This window comes from Chlorocebus sabaeus, chromosome 10 (genome assembly GCF_047675955.1).
Source record: "Chlorocebus sabaeus isolate Y175 chromosome 10, mChlSab1.0.hap1, whole genome shotgun sequence".
NCBI classification, from domain to species: Eukaryota; Metazoa; Chordata; class Mammalia; order Primates; family Cercopithecidae; genus Chlorocebus; species Chlorocebus sabaeus.
In genome coordinates, this window is record NC_132913.1 from 16,633 (window position 1) to 32,108 (window position 15,476).

The window sequence follows — 15,476 nt, forward strand, 5'->3', positions numbered from 1 at the left end:
GGGGGCCAGAAGGGGAGGGGCATGTGAGGATGGCTGGGGTCAGCCCAGATAAGGCTTTCAATACTGGGTAGCAGCGTCTACACAGGCGGAAATCCCTGCATCTCACTTCCCGCAGGGCTGACCAGTGGCCAGAGGTAGGACTGGCCAGGCTCGGCCCAACCAAGTCTGGGAGCAGAGGACACTAAGTGAGGGATCCCCGTCGCCACCCTCACTGGCCTGTGGCTCTCCTGACACCACAAGAGAGCTCCAGGAGCTGACCTTGGGTCCTAATGGGGGACACCTTCCTGGCTGCAGGCTGGCAGGGTGGTGTGGTGGTCAGTGTACTGGGCTCTTCGTTTCCGCCCCTACCTGCTGTGTGACGGTGGGCCAGACACCTAACCTCTCTGTGCCTCTATTTCTTCAATGGAGCCCCCACATTTGGGCACAGTGGCCTGAAGGTTAAAGGCAAGAGCAGCACGAGACCTGCAGTAAAAGCTCTGAGCAGGGAGAACAGGGACCTGCCCAGGGAGTTCCACCACCATCTCCCCTCTGGCCGCCGAGGAAACCGAGGTTCATGGTGACCTGGCCCAGGTCTGTTGGACTCAGGGTCCTTCTCATCCCCAAGATCAGAGGGCTGCCACCAGGGAAGGAGCTGGCCCCTAGACCCAGCCCAGGAAGCACACAGGGAAGGATGCCCTGGGGACTTCGGTATGTTATTGCAAAAAAAAAATTTATTGCTATATGAACCCTGCTTTCATTCCTCCATTTCCCAGAAAATGAGCCACGGGAGACACCAGGAGAGGCAGGAGACCATCCTCCTTGCACAATACCCACTCCCTTGGATGCTGTCCTCAGCGAGGGTGGCTGGGGTCAACCAAGGGGCCCACCCGCAGGGTGGCAGAGGAGGTAGGTTGACCCTGTGGACGTTGAGCTCGGTGGCAAAGGTCCTGGCCCTCTGGTAGAAGAAGAGCGACTTCTCGCTGTCCAGGAGGAAGTTGTGGGAGATGGTGGCCAGCCGCGTGTAGATCTTCAGCTGTGCCTTCTTGTTGCCCAGGTCCACGGCGGCTGCCAGTGCCAGCTGGTAGTACCTGGCTGCATCAAACGGGTTCTGAAGGAGACAGGCCATGCTCAGCAAAAGGGGGACTCGGAGCCCATCTTCCCAGAGGCCATTCCTGTCTCCAGGTCATTCCACATGTCCAGCCAATGCTGGCTCACCCCATGAACCCCGAAGCCTGTGACACTGCTGTGGTCTCAGCTGCAGGAGGTGGGGACGACCCTGATACCCCTGGAAGACTTCCTGACTGTCCCTACGCCCCACTCACCCCAAGCCTCCTGCCCCAGTGCCACCCTCTCTGCAGGCAGTGGCTGCTTTCCCCATGGGCTGAGGTCAGGGCAGATCCTGCCTGCTCTGAGAGTTCCATGCAGGACCCGTGGCTCCAAGCCACAGCAGGGGCACAGTGTTGAGTGACCCAGGCTCCCCTCTGGCCCCTGTCCATGCTGACCATTTCCAGGCCCTCCACGGGCCAGGCCAGGTAGAAAACCATCTCTAAGGTGTCCTCTTTGGCAATGTTCCCTGAAATATTGACAGAATGTGACTCCCCAGATATCCACTCCCATTGTCAATGCATCTTTGGCTCAAACTCACCATCGCTGGGATGGGATGCCATCTCCCAGACCTCCTCCTTGACCCTCCCATCCCCCACCCGGCTTCTCCCCAGGCTCCTCCTCCACATGGGGGTCACCTAAGGGACCTCTCTGAGACCCATGCCTGGCCTGTCCCTCTTTACCATCTCAAGATGGCTCCCAATGACAAAGTCCAAGATGCAGCAGTCCATTCCCTCACTGTCCCACCCCACACACGGAGCAGGGGCGTGAGAAGGCCCCAAGTCACCGCCACTGCTCATCCAATGCACCCGGCCCAGCCGAACACTGGACTCTGTGCTGGGTGCGTGGCTGAGCCTAATGTCCTTGCTCCCAGTCTGAGGGCCTCGGGATTGAACACTGACCACACAGGGTGGCCCGGGCTGTGGCAGAGGGAAGCCCAGGAGGTCCCAGACTCAGCCAGGGGTGAAAGGCAAAGGCTTCCTGAAGGGGTGGGGACTTCCCAACTAAACAGGAAGGAGCCAGCCAAAGCATATGTCTCTACATGTGCCTGTGCGTACGTGTCCCTGTGTGTGTGCCTGTGCGCATTTTCATCTGCCTGTAGTGTGTACAGCAGCTACTGAGTGGCAGGCTGAGCCAGGACACACCTAATCCACCCTATTCCAGGGCTCACTCTCATGTGTAGACTAAAGGGGACACCATTTTAGAGGCAGTTGGCAAAGATGCCCATTTACCCCTGCTTCTCTGCCAACCTTCCAGGTCCCATCCAGCCCGGCTTTTTCTCCCACTCCTCTGGGCCCTGGGTCCAGAGCCTCCTATACAAGGAGGAGGGTGTAGCCTTGGAAAGACAGCCGCCCTTGGGGAATTCCAAGGGGGCCTCCCTGTGGGAAGCTGGCCTGCGCTGACAGCATAGTCACGATGAGGCCCAGAGGGCTGTGCATGGGAAGGAGGTGAAGGAGGCCACTGTCCCCCGACCCCAACCATGGACTTTGGCCTCTCAGGTACTACTTGGCGCTTTCCTTTCTCCTGGACAGGCGGAGTGGGCGGCAGGCTTGACCAAGAGAGAGAAAGGCCTCTTCTGGGAGGCCCGTCCCCCTGGGTCCCAGGCAAGCCCCTGAGCAGTGAGCAGCGTCCCCCTAGGCCTGACACCTGGCACCTCCATGTCTGGCTGGGACTTGGGAGGCCACAGGGACCACATCTGACCACCAGGTGTCGCCAGCACTGGGCTGAGGCATATCGGGCCGCTGTAGGCCTGCAGTGGGGGATACAGGGCAGGGTCTTAGGGCTGCCCCGCTCCTCAAGTTGTTCTAAGGCCTCCAAGATCTCGGCCCCTGGACTGGAGTGCCCGGGCCCCTCAGCCCATAACGAGTACTGACGCGGTGCCGGTGTGATGCTAAGGAAGGGCGGTGCCTGCTGGGCAGAGGGGTAGAGACACCCCAGGTCTGAGTCTGCCAGTCCCAGCTCTCCAGCCCTGCAAGGCTGGGGCAGACAGAGCACAGCACGTCCCCTCCAGACACACCCGACCCGGCAAGGCCTCAGCCTGGCTGGCTGGGGCCCCGCCCCACTGCACCTGCCCTGAGCTGGGGTTTCCCTGTTTGTGAACCCAATGGTAAGATACTGGTCCCACCCCACCCTTCCTGGGTGATGTGAAGATTCAAGGTGTCTCGGGACTCCAGGAAGGAGTTGCTCCGTGCAGGCTGGCACCCTGCGCAGGCTTCCTAGAGGAGGTGCCAGGATTTGGGTTGGATCTTGCAACGTGGATTCAATGTGAGGATGATGCTGTCCTCCGAAATGTCCTTCTCCCGACCCTATTTTCTTTGTTAAATGCACCTTGACACTTGACTGTCAAGACTCAGCTTTGATGTCACCTCCTCCAGGAGGGCCTCCCTGACTACAATCCTCCTTCTTAACCCAGAGGCCACCATTGCCCACTCATGTGTCAGCCTCCCTGGCTGAGACTGAGTTCCTGAGGGTGGGGCCTGGCCATCTTGGGAGCTGAATTGTATCTGCTAACCTTGCTGGCTCCTCCAGCCGGGCATAGAGCTCCAGGGCGGCCACTGGGCCATTTCTAAGGAAGGCTGGAACCCAGGCCTCGGGGCTGGGTGGAGATCCCACTCCAAGGGGACTGGGAACACCCCGAGCCCTGCCCCTCCCTCCCACCTTCAGGTCGTAGAAGATGATGTCACGGAGCATCAGGTACACCTTCACGTAGTAGAGGTTCTCCTCGTCGAACCCCAGTGGCAAGTTGCAGAGCTGCAGGGTCTTGAGGTAGAAGTGCTCCGCCAGCTTGTCATGGCCCAGCCGGTGGTGCAGGGTGGCCAGCCGGTGGTAGGCCACGCGCTCATTCAGCCGGTCCCCTGGGGTGCAGGCCAAAGGGGCAGGTGTGAGGACGTGGCTCCCTGGGGCAGGCAGGGCACAGGCCCCTCAGGAGCAGGTATACAGACCCCAGGCAGCACTCGTGGCTTGCCTCCAGGCACCTGTGGTCACCTGGGCAGCTCTGGCCATTCCCTTCTGGGTTCCCAGACTCACTTTCCCGTCTGGAAAGCAGAATTAATAAGGCCTGCCCCTGTCTACTGTGAGGCTTTGGCAAAGTCGGACCTGGATGGCCCAGCTCTGTGTCTACACATAGCCACCTGCCTTTGCTCACTGGTTTTAACCAGGGGAGCCCATGCAGTTCAGGTGCTCCTGGGTACCCCAGCTCCAGGCAACCCACAGATGTGACATCTGACTCCTCCTGGGTGTGTCACGATCAGATCCCCCTACCTTGGGAAGTCAGCTGCACACCTACTGTGTACTGGTCCACAGGACACAAGGCACTGGCACATGTGGCCTGCCTAGGGTTCCCTGTCTCTGGAGGGGGACAGACGACCCTGGCACAGCACCAGGGGATGCCCGGCCTTAAGGGGCAGACTGCTGGAAGGGGAACTGGGATTTTATCAGCCAGAGAGCCGTGTGGTTGATGACGGTGGGAAAGGCACAAGACAAAGGGAATGTGCCACTCAGCCTGGCACATACAGGGACCAACGAGATGCCTGGCATGTCTGGAAGGCAGAGGGCACACTGGGCGGCCCTTGTGGTCAGCAGCGGGAACAGGCAGAGGAAGCAGAAATCAGGCAGGCAGGGAGCTCTGCACTGCGTGAGAGACCTCGGGCTGTGCCCCACAGCCGGACGGGGAAGCCAGTTGGGCAGATCTGCCTGCCTGGACAGGAGACCAGGAAAATGCAGCAGCTGTTTCAGCTCCTGGCCTGCAGACCCAGAGGCTGGGCTCTGGCAAAGTGTGGGTCCTGGCAGGGTGGGGGCTCAGGGGACGTACCCAGAGTGATGCTGAGTGCTAGGACCATGTGGGCAACCTCCAAGCTCTCCTGTGGCTTCTCCATTGTGACCAGGAGTGCCACCAGCTTGCTGCACAGCTGTAGCTGCGGCTCCACCCTGCGGTTGTCCGTAGTCACTGCCAGGGGCAGGGCCTGGTCCTACCACACAGGCAGGTGGGGTCAGGTTTCCCACAGCACCCACCTTGCGCAGCGTCCTCGTCAGAGCTCAAACATGTGCTTGGAGCTTCCCACACCCCAGCTACTCCTGCACCTCGACACAGCTCTGTGCTGTGGGATAACACATAGTTCAGACACCCAAGTTGGGGGCTGAAGAGTCACCTGAGGCCCATCCAGCTACTCCCGACAGCCTCAAACCAGCCTCTCCCACCTGAGCACTGGGGGTCTGACTGGGGGGAGCCAACACTCCTCTCTGCTCTAGAAACACCACACTGATCTGTGCCCAGGGCTGAGCCACACTGTGAGCTCAGAGGAAAGGAGAAGTCGTCCCACTTCGGGGTACATGCAGACCTGGGCCTCCCACTGATATGCTGTGTGTCCTTTGACATGTCCCTGTGCCTCTCTGAGCCTCAGTTTCCTCATCTGGAAGATGGGGACAGGACTTCCCACTCATGGTTGCTTGAGGTCATCAGGTACAAGGGTAGAGCAATTGTCACGTCCAGGCTCCGAGCGTTTTTCCCGGGCAGCGGCATGGTCATATGCCTCAGACCACCAGGTGCCCCACTGAGGCCCACCCACATCAGCCCACAGGCCAGCTCACTCGGTAGAAGGGCATGCCTTCCTCCTGCTCCCAGGGCCCATTGAAGAAGATGTCTCCAACTGCCTCCAACAGCTCCAGCCCCAGGTTGGGGTCGCCTGTGTGCACGTCCACATTCTGTGCCACCTGAAAGGAGACAGAAGTTCGCTCCAGACCCACACCTAGCAACGTGGCTACGCGCACCTTTGCCAGCCTCTTTTCTCCCACACACTACAGGTACACCTGAGCATTTTTCAGACCCTGTGCATGGAGGCTGCCCCCACCACTGGCATGAGGACAATGAACTGATGCGCCTGAGTGCCAGGAGGTGACTGAGCAGCTGCAGCCCAGGAGCCCGACACCTGTGAATCCTACCACCAGGGGTAGCCCTAGCCCACTCCCCCTGCACTCAAACCAGTCTCCGTGGCCCCTAGATTGCTGGGAGCCCAGCCCCTGTCTCCTTTCTGCGTTGTCACATCCCTGCCACATCAGCAGTGTTTCAGTGTTTGTGGGTGGGCCTGGTCCCCTCTTGGCCATGAGCTCTTGATCCCTCTCCTCAGCTCAAGGAGGTATACAGCAGGTGCTCAATAATGAAAGCTTCACCAGGCTCCTGGGCTTCACAATTTGTACCAGATCACACAGTGTTTCGGAAAGCCTCTGAAAACAGCCACTATGATAGATTCATTTTGTAAGGAGATGTGCCACGTGTCGCTTGGAGCAAGTTCTTCTGTGTGTTAACTGAGTGGTCACATTATTTGAGGATGTGCTGTATACCAGCAAGTGCTGTGCACTGTGAGGGGCCGCGCCTCTGCCCTCAGGGAGAAGATGCTGGCCACCGGAGGAGGATGTGAGGGAACCAGTTGGAGGGAGGGAAAAGGCACACAACAGGTGCTCAGCAGTGGCTTAGGAATGAGTGGATGGATGGATGAATGGATGAGGAGATGAAGACACATGGATGGATGGAAGGGTGTGTGGATAGATGAATGCTTGGATGGATGGATGGATGAATGGATGGATGGGTGGGTGGGTGGAATGATGTGTGTATGTATGGGTGGGTAGATAATGTATGGATGGGTGGAGGGTAGATGATGTATGTACATGTGGATGGATAGATGGTGGACAGACGAATGTATGGATAAACAAATGGACAGATAGATGAATGGAGGGATGCATTAATAGGTAGATTGGTGGGTGGGTGGATGGACGAACGGTGAATGGATGGATGGGTGAGAGGATGGATGAATGGAAAGATCAATTGGTAGGTGGATGGATGATGGATGGATGATGGATGGATGAACAGGTGAATGGATGGATGATGGAAGGATGAACGGACGAACAGATGGACGGATGGTGGCTGAATCAATGGATGATAAAGGGATGGATGGATGAACAGGTGAATGGATGGATGGATGGAAGGATGAGCAAGCGAGTGGATGCATGATGGATGGATGGATGATGGATGGATAGAAGAATGAACAGGTAAATAGGTGATGGAAGGATGAACGGATGGGTGGATGGACAGGTGAATGGATGGATAGACGGGTGAATAGATGGATGATAAAAGGATGGATGAATGATGGATGGATGAAAGGACAGACGGATGGATGATGGATGGATGGATGGAAGGATGAACAGGTAAATAGATGATGGAAGGGTGAATGGATGGGTGGATGGACAGAGAGTGAACAGCACAGGAGTCCTCCTGCATCCCTTGCCACTCACCTGGATGTACAGGTCCACCAGCTCGCTCTGCCGCAGGAGGTAATAGATCTTCCCTGCTTGCAGCCAGGCATGTGCCTCCTCTTTCCTCTGGAGGTCAATGAAAATCCCCAGACTTCGTTTGGTGTAGTCCAGAGAGGATTTGTAGGCCCTGGAATCACTGGAATCAGACACAGGTGTCAGAACAAGGGCTCTCATCCTCCTGGAACCAGTCTGCCTCCTCCCGTGGGTCTGATGACAGATGAATCTGGCATGTGGGGACTGGGAACGGCCCTCTTGTGTGTGCAGTGTTCTGCCCTTCCCAGGCTGCTGGGATGGCCAGAGTGAACACACACGGCATGGAAAAGATGAAGGACATCCTTCTGAGGGAATCGAGCATCATGCTGCCCTGTGGCAGGAGGAGTGTGCTAGTCCATCTCCCCTGCCTCCCAGTCATGGCCTGTGTCTTCTCCAGACGCACCAGGAGCCGTTAGTGTTCAGAGGCTATCTAGGTCGATGGTTCTCAAGGTGTGCAGGCATCACAGTCACCCGGAGGCCTGTCCTTATAGCTTGCTGGCCCTGCCCCCAGAGCTTCCGGCTCCACAGGCCTGGGGCAGGCCCTAGAACTCCCACTTGCCACAAACTCCTAGGTGACATGGATGCTGCTCTACTGGTCCAGGGACTACACTTTGAGAAGCATGGCTCTAGCACACTGTCCCATTTTCCTTCTGTGAACTTGAGGCCAAGACTACAGTCAGTCTCCCAGGTCCCTATGGAATCTGGCTCCTTCTCTGCTCTCTCAGTAAGTCCAACACTCAAGGGGCTGGGACTGCAGCAATGTCACTGGGCCCTATGGGTGGGGTGGCCAGGGCCATGGTTACCCCACCAGGTCAGGATGCTTGGGGGAAGCTGACTAGGCCAAATATGGGATGTGAGACCTTGAAACCCTGCCCCAGGGAAGCAGGTGACACAACTGGCTCTGTCTTCTGTGGGAGAGAAGCCACAGGTGGCTGCTGTGGTCACATTTAAGGGGACAGACGAAGCCCAGGAGTGAAGATTCGGGGCAGGCACAGGTAAGATGACAAAAGCCACCATAGTAGGAAGAACAGCCCAGAGTGCACCTACTGCCTCTGCTGGGGTTGAGGTGACCTTTGCCCCAACAAGGGAGGCTCAAGCTGGGACTCATGGGCCAGCAGCAGCCCTGGGATGACCCCAGGCCGGCCAGCTCAAAGCATCTGATGCCAAAGCACCAAATGATCAAAAGGAGAGGGGCTGCTGGGCCCTGGGCCAGCTTCCCTGTGCCCTTCTCCCTGCCCGCCCCCACCTCCACCACTGCAAAGCCAGCCCTTACCGCTCCGTGCCCAGGGACAGGTAGAGCTGACTGATGGTCTCCAGGAGCTGCCCCTCCAGCACCTTGTCGGCCACCTTGCGGGCCAGGGAGAGCTGGAGATCGTGGTAGATGACATACTGGGCCTCGCTGGGCATGACGGCGCTGTAGAAGTAGCACAGCCACTGGACGGCCCGCAGCTGGTCTGGGCAGAAGACAAAATGGAAGACGTTAGTCTCCCAGCATCGAAGCGAGGCTGGCTGGGCTCAGAGGCCCCTGCTTGCCTCCTTCACACCTCTGTGAGCCTGGGCCCCATAGGCGGGGCACCTGAGCGCAGACAGGCCATGCACCTGTGCCAGGGCAGACGCCAAGCACACTGTGACATGGGCACATCTTGGTGCAGATGCTCATGGTACAGGCCGGCCTTCTTTACAACTCCCAGGGCCGAGGTTGTGGATGGACACAGAGTGAACAGCAGGGGCTTGGCACCTGCACCAGGCCATCTATTTCTGCTTCACAAAGACCCTCTGGCCAGGATCAGGGCTGCCTTCAGCCTGAGCTGATGAGGCCAGGGGCACAAGTGGCCCCTGTCACAGATGGAACCCTGAGAGAGCAAAGCCAAGCATCACGTCTGCCACACATGGCATCATGTTGGGGGAATGGGATTCAAAGCTGGCCCCTGGCGTTCCCACACATGCTTCTCTCATGCAACCAGGCTCCCTAGCCACAGGCTCACTGGCCTCTCCCAAAGCCTGATTTTCTAGTGTCAGAAACATTCCGGAGATTAACATAGGAAACCAGGTACGCCGAATGGACATCTGTCACACACGCCACCCAACAACAGCCGAATACACAGTCCTCTCGAGCACCCATGGGACATTCCCCATGACAGACCATGTGCCAGGCCACAAAACGAGCCTCAGTGAATGGAGAAGGACTGAGACCAAAGCAGAGGTGTTCTTCAGCTGTACTGGCACAAAACTGGAAATCGACAGTGAAGGAAATGTGGGAAATTCAAAAAATATGTGAAAACTACACACTCCTAAACAACCAGTGAGTCAAAGAGACCAGCAGGGAAACCAAAAACTAATTTGAGAAGAATGCAAACAAACGCACAGCCCCGGCCAGTGCGGTGGCTCACGCCTCTCATCCCAGCACTGTGGGAGGCCGAGGCAGTAGCATCGCTTGAGTCCCGGAGTTTGAGATCAGCCTGGGAAACATGGTGAAATCCCGTCTCTATATTTAAAAAAAATACAAAAATTAGCCGGGTGGAGTGGTGCACATCTGTAATTCCAGCTACTCGGGAGGCTGAGGCATAAGAATGGCTCTAACCTGAGTAGAAGTTGCAGTGGGCCAAGATTGCACCACTGCACCCCAGCCTGGGCAATAGAGCAAAACTCTGTCTTTAAAAATAAAAATAGCACAACGTATCAAAAATTCCAAGATGCAGCTAAGGCAGTGCTGAAAGGGAAATTTATAACTGTAAATGTCTACATTCAAAGAAAGAAGAAAAATCTCAAATCAAAAACCTAACCTTCCACCTTGAGAAACTAGAAAAAGAACTAAACCCAAAGTGAATAAAAGGAAGAAAATAATAAACGTGAGAGTGGAAATGGAAAGTAAAAATACAGAGAATGGAAAAACAAAAGAGATAACAGAACCGAAGGTGGGTTTTTTGAAAATAACACAATTGACAAATTGTTCACTAGACTGACCGAGGAAAGAAAGACGGGACACAAATGACTAAAATCAGAGACTGAGCACCATGGATGACGCCTGTCATCCCAGCACTTTGTGAGGCTGAGGTGGAAGGATCGTGAGGCCAGCATTCAAGACCAGCCCGGGGGAACATGATGAGACCCCATCTCTAATAAAAATGAAGAAATAAAAAATTACAAACCCAAGTTTCTAAAATCAGAAATGAAAAGGAAACATTATTGCCGACCTGACAGAAATAAAAGGATTCCACGAAAACACTACGAACAATTGTACACCAACAAACCAGACCATCTAGACACAACAGCCAAATTCTTAGAAGGACACAAACTACCGAAAGTGACTCAAAAATGACCCCAAGGAAGCATGTGGGGTATCAGCCCCGCCCTTGGTCTCCTCGATCGTTCAGCGCAGGGTGGGGAGACAGGGAAGCATGATCCCCGTTCCCTGGCCTGCATTTCCAAGTCTGAATCCCCCAGCACCCCAGGGAGGGCCTCGTAGGAGGAGGTACCACAGGCTATTGTGCCAAGAGCCACTGGAGGCTGCAGTGGGGGCTGGGGCACTGGGTTCCTGGAAGGTCTCCTTCCAGTAAGAGAATGTCCCTGGGGAAGAAGCCTGGGTCTGAACCCCCCAACCCTCCTTGGGCAGATGTGTGGGACCGGGGCCCCTTCACACGGTCCTTTCCAAAATCTTATCCCTCCTAGGGCCAGGAGTGGGTGCCAGGCCTGTGCTGGAAATGGGCAGGTTTGGTCACAGCCCCTGGGGCTCTGGTCCAGGTCACAGGAGGCACCTCTGAGTGGTCTCACTATGCCATGACAAAGCGCTGCAAGACAGAGGGGACCCACAACAGTATCCCTTGTCTCAGCCATTTCCCTGGACTCAACTTCCTCATCTATTCTCTGTGGCCTAGATTTCGGACAGCCCTGCCCACCTACTGTCCGTTCACTGCTCCGTCTGCAGTGACTGTTCGATAGCACTCCATGGCTCCCCAGTGCTCTTGGGGAAAAGGCCAAGCCACAGCCTGAGGCCCCAGGCCCTGCTTAGCGCTCCAGAAGAGCTTCTCACCATCCAGCACCCAACCCACCCCCTCCCAACTCTGCACCTCCCTGCATAAGCCCTGTTCACTCATCCCCGCTCCCACCCCACTCATCCCCGCTCACACTCCCACTCATCCCCGCTCCCACTCCCACTCAACCCCGCTACCACTCCCGCTCACTCACCCCCACTCACACCCCACTCATCCCCGCTACCCCTCCCACTCACTCACCCCCACTCACACCCCACTCATTCCCACTCACTCACCCCCACTCTCTCACCCCTAGGCCTTCACACAGGCTACACCACCAGCCTCTCCTCCACCAACTATTACTTGACTAAATGCTCTCAACCCTCTGGTTCTAGACTAAAGAGGCTTCCCTAACCCAGGGCCAAGTGCTGCCCCGCCATCACGCCATTCACCCTTTTGTGGCTTCTGTGGCCTGAAGCTCACATTCCCACGCTCAGTCTCTGCCACCCGAGGACCCCACAAGCCCCATTTGTGGGTGGGGCCTGGCACACTGCACAACGAGCTGCTTTTGCATGAACTGCTCTGCGGCTTTGGGCAATCACCCGCCCCCGTGTCCTCTGTGAAGTGGGATGACAGGTGCGCAGGCTGCCAACATACCAAGCAGATAACACGGGCACAAGAACTGGTGTTCAGGGCCTGGCTCATGGTGGGGCCCGAAGTCCCAGCGCAGCCGAGCCTGCCTTGATCCCAGGGTTATGTCTAGGAATTCCCAGCATGCAGGACTTTCAGTGCCCAAGGCAGGATGGTCCCTGGGCAAACCAGGAAGAGCTGGCTGCCTCAGTAGGCCACAGAGGGCCTGGCCCTGCATGGGAACCGCCTGTCTCCAGGGCGCTTGCCAACATCTGCTGCTGGACATGGCTCAGCACTTTCGATGGTAGAAAAACCACCACTTGTTTCTGAATCATAAACCCCAGGTGAGCCCTGACCCGAGTGGCCCCAGAAGGCTCACAGGAGGAACTAGGGCACTCACTCTCCACATGGCCTATTTCTACGGTGACCAGAAGGGCCCACTCATAGTAGCCCTTGCCCTGCTGGGCTGGGCCCTGGCGGGTGCAGAGGTGGCCCAGCTGCAGGAGTACGTGGGTGAAGTCTCGGCCACACTCCCTGCAGGGCAGCCTCGAGAACAGCCGCATGGTCCCCAGGAGGTAGTGCTGGGCCAGCCTGCTGGCACTTGCATGCAGGCACAGGGTCCCGAAATTGGCCAGCACCACTGCCTGGTTCCTCCAATGGCCCAGGTCCCAAGCCGCTCATAAGGCGCAGTAGTAGCCCTCAGCTGCCTGCCTCGTCCGGCCTGTCCTCTTCACAGCCACGGCCAGCATGTTGGCCATTACACCCTCTGGTCCTCTCTGGCCACCACTGCATCCTGGACAGACTGCAGGATGTTCAGGGTCACCAGGCTCTGTCCATGAAGCACGTGAAGCCAGGCCAGGGCCACCAGGCAGTCCACGATGGCACGGACTCTGGTCATGAAGAGGCCAGCTTTCTTGGCCGCCCCTCGGGCATGTGCCAGGCACTCAGTCAGCTCCTCCTCGTCGCTAAAGCTGCAGAACATGCCGCTCAGCCATGGCAGTGCCACGTCGTACAGGCCACAGAAGCTGGCCTTGTACCCGGGGGCGTTCAGGAACAGCAGCAGTGAGCTCAGGGCCTCTGGGTCCTCCCAGTCGTCCTCAGCTTCCAAGAAGAAGGAGGGGTCCTCGGGGTCCTGCAAGCTCACGTTGCTGGATGCCGCACAGAGACCCCAGGACGCTGGCTCCAGGGGGCAGCCTGGGCAGGTCTTGCATTGTTCCAGAACATTCTTCACCTTCGACAGGGTCTCCTGTGGATCCAGGCCCAGACAAGATGGAGGTATTTCTGCAAGTCACAAAAACACCTAGACATATTAGAGTCCGGCAGTGAGTCCTTGGTCCACTGGGGGCAGGGTCCCCCCATCCCTGCCCTCTGTGTCCCCGGCGCAGCTTGCCATGAGCCCTTAAGAATTATGTGCAACGCAAACTCGGGGCCTGGAGCACGTACGAACTCCGGCACTACGGGGACAGAGAGAACACGCAGGCCCGTGGCCCGACTCTCCTACAAAATCACCCTCCTGTCCTGTTTTGTCGCCCACCTGACAGCAAGGTTTTAGGAGACTGTGTCAGAACAGTGACCCCTCAGAGATGCCTTTCCCTTTAGAAAGAATCAAAGCCTTCTAACTGGACCCATGAATATGCAGCACCACAACTACAAATGTAACTTCTGTCAGCATATTGGGCCCCCCGGTGGGGTACAGGAATCCATGAAATCCTCAACAGCCAATCAGAGCTATGGATCAGCTCAAAAGCTGCTATGCAAAATTGGTAAAGCCACCGACGGCACAGGACAGGGGTGTTGTACCCATGTGCCCAGCTCCGTGCAGGGAAACGGACCATCCCTGCAGGAAGGATGGGAAAGCTTCCAGGCCCCTGTGGCCACCTTCACCGTGGATGGTCTGAAAACCTGAAGCCCACGGTTCCTAAAGGGTTAACAAAGGCCAGACTGCTCCAGCAGCCCACTGGTGTCTGCTGGCTTTGGTGGATTCCTAGCCAAAGCCCCCTCCCAGAGGTGAGCAAACAAGCGCATTTCCTGTTGGAAAACCTGGGATGAAAGGAGGCATTACTGGGAAGGGAAAAACCTAGCTTTAAACCGACCCTCTGTTTCAAGCTCACATGCAAAAAATATGTTCAATACAAACTGCCTCCTTATTCATCTGTAAAGCCTTAGAATTAAAAAAATAAATAAATATGATTTAGAGGCAAATGTCTGACTTGACTACACTAGATTAGCTAAGAAATCGCCCCCACCCAGCAGAGGCACACAGCCCCTCCCAGCCACTACCCTGGCCTCCGGGGCAGCTGGAGAGCCACGTGCCTTTGCTCCAGTGACTTTGGCAGAGGGTGGAACCACCCCCTCCCTGAGGCAAACCTACAACAGCCTTCCCTTCCCCCCTGGCTCCCCTCAGGAAGGAGAAGACCCTTCAGGGACCTCAGTTGAGGCCCCTGCAACCTAAGGCTCTGAATTCTGCTACCCGCTGAGGGCAGTGTGGCCTCCCATCTCTGAGGCAGAGCACAGGGTGAACTGCAGCTTCTCCAGGTCATGAAAAAGGAACCCACAGCTACATGTGGGTCCCAGCAGTGGAAAGGATGCCCCATCTCGGTTGGGGACCAGGCGGGGGTCAGCATGTTCATTGGAAGAAATGTGGGACCTCACGGCCTCCAGTGTCAGAGTAGACGGGAGGTTCAGGCCCACCTCAGGCGATGTCCCTCAAGTCCCCGGCCCACACCACAGAGGGGTGACAGCCGCATCCAATGCCCACCGTACTCACCTCTGTCCCCTCCCCTGCCATTACTCCAAAGCCCAGCTCATAACCAGAGAAGCCTGAGCCACGGGCAAAACCTACCTTGTTCCTGCGGCTGCTCGGTCTCAGCTTCCTCTACTGAGTCTGGCAAGGGAGAACAGAGAAGCAATGAACACCCCCAGCCAGCACCTCTGGTCCCATGTCAGGTTGAGCTGGTGTCGGTGTTGCAGGATGAGAGCATTGCAGGGTGCAAGGGTTGAAAGTCATATCGTCCTCTTCCCTCCTGGATCATGGGAACAACATCACTGTGTGGTGTACACTTTCTGCGATATTGGGAGTAACATCGTCTTCTGTGCCTTGGAATATTAAGGACAATATCACGGGGGGACGTGTACATCTTCTGCAATATTGGGAATAATATTATCCTCTCTCTCCCTGCATACTAAGAAAGATATCACAGAGTACGTGTTCACCTCCTGCGATATGGGGATTAATACCATCTTCTCCCCTTCCAGATATCAGGAAGAGTATCACACGGGGGTGTACGGTGTCTGAGATACTAGGAGTAATATCAACCTCTCAGCCTTGGAATATTAAGAAGAATATCACAGGGTGGATGTACACCCCCTGCCATATTGGGAGTAACATCAGCCTCTCCTCTCCATGGATATTAGGAACAATATCCCAGGCTGGGTGTACGCCTCCTGCTCTAT

At 56.6% G+C, this 15,476-nt stretch overlaps 1 protein-coding gene across 1 annotated transcript; it reads right to left on the reverse strand.

Annotated features, from left to right (window-relative positions):
* Window positions 1–688: 688 nt before the first annotated feature.
* On the reverse strand, window positions 689–14,965 carry LOC119622886 (SH3 domain and tetratricopeptide repeat-containing protein 1-like; the record flags this gene model as incomplete). Its single annotated transcript, XM_073019565.1, is given in 9 exon segments — window positions 689–1,087; window positions 3,742–3,938; window positions 4,895–5,051; window positions 5,671–5,793; window positions 7,369–7,525; window positions 8,696–8,876; window positions 12,424–12,792; window positions 12,795–13,304; window positions 14,866–14,965. Coding segments are annotated over 9 exon segments (2,148 nt in total), but the record flags the coding sequence as incomplete, so codon positions are not given.
* Between the last annotated feature and the right edge of the window lie 511 nt (window positions 14,966–15,476).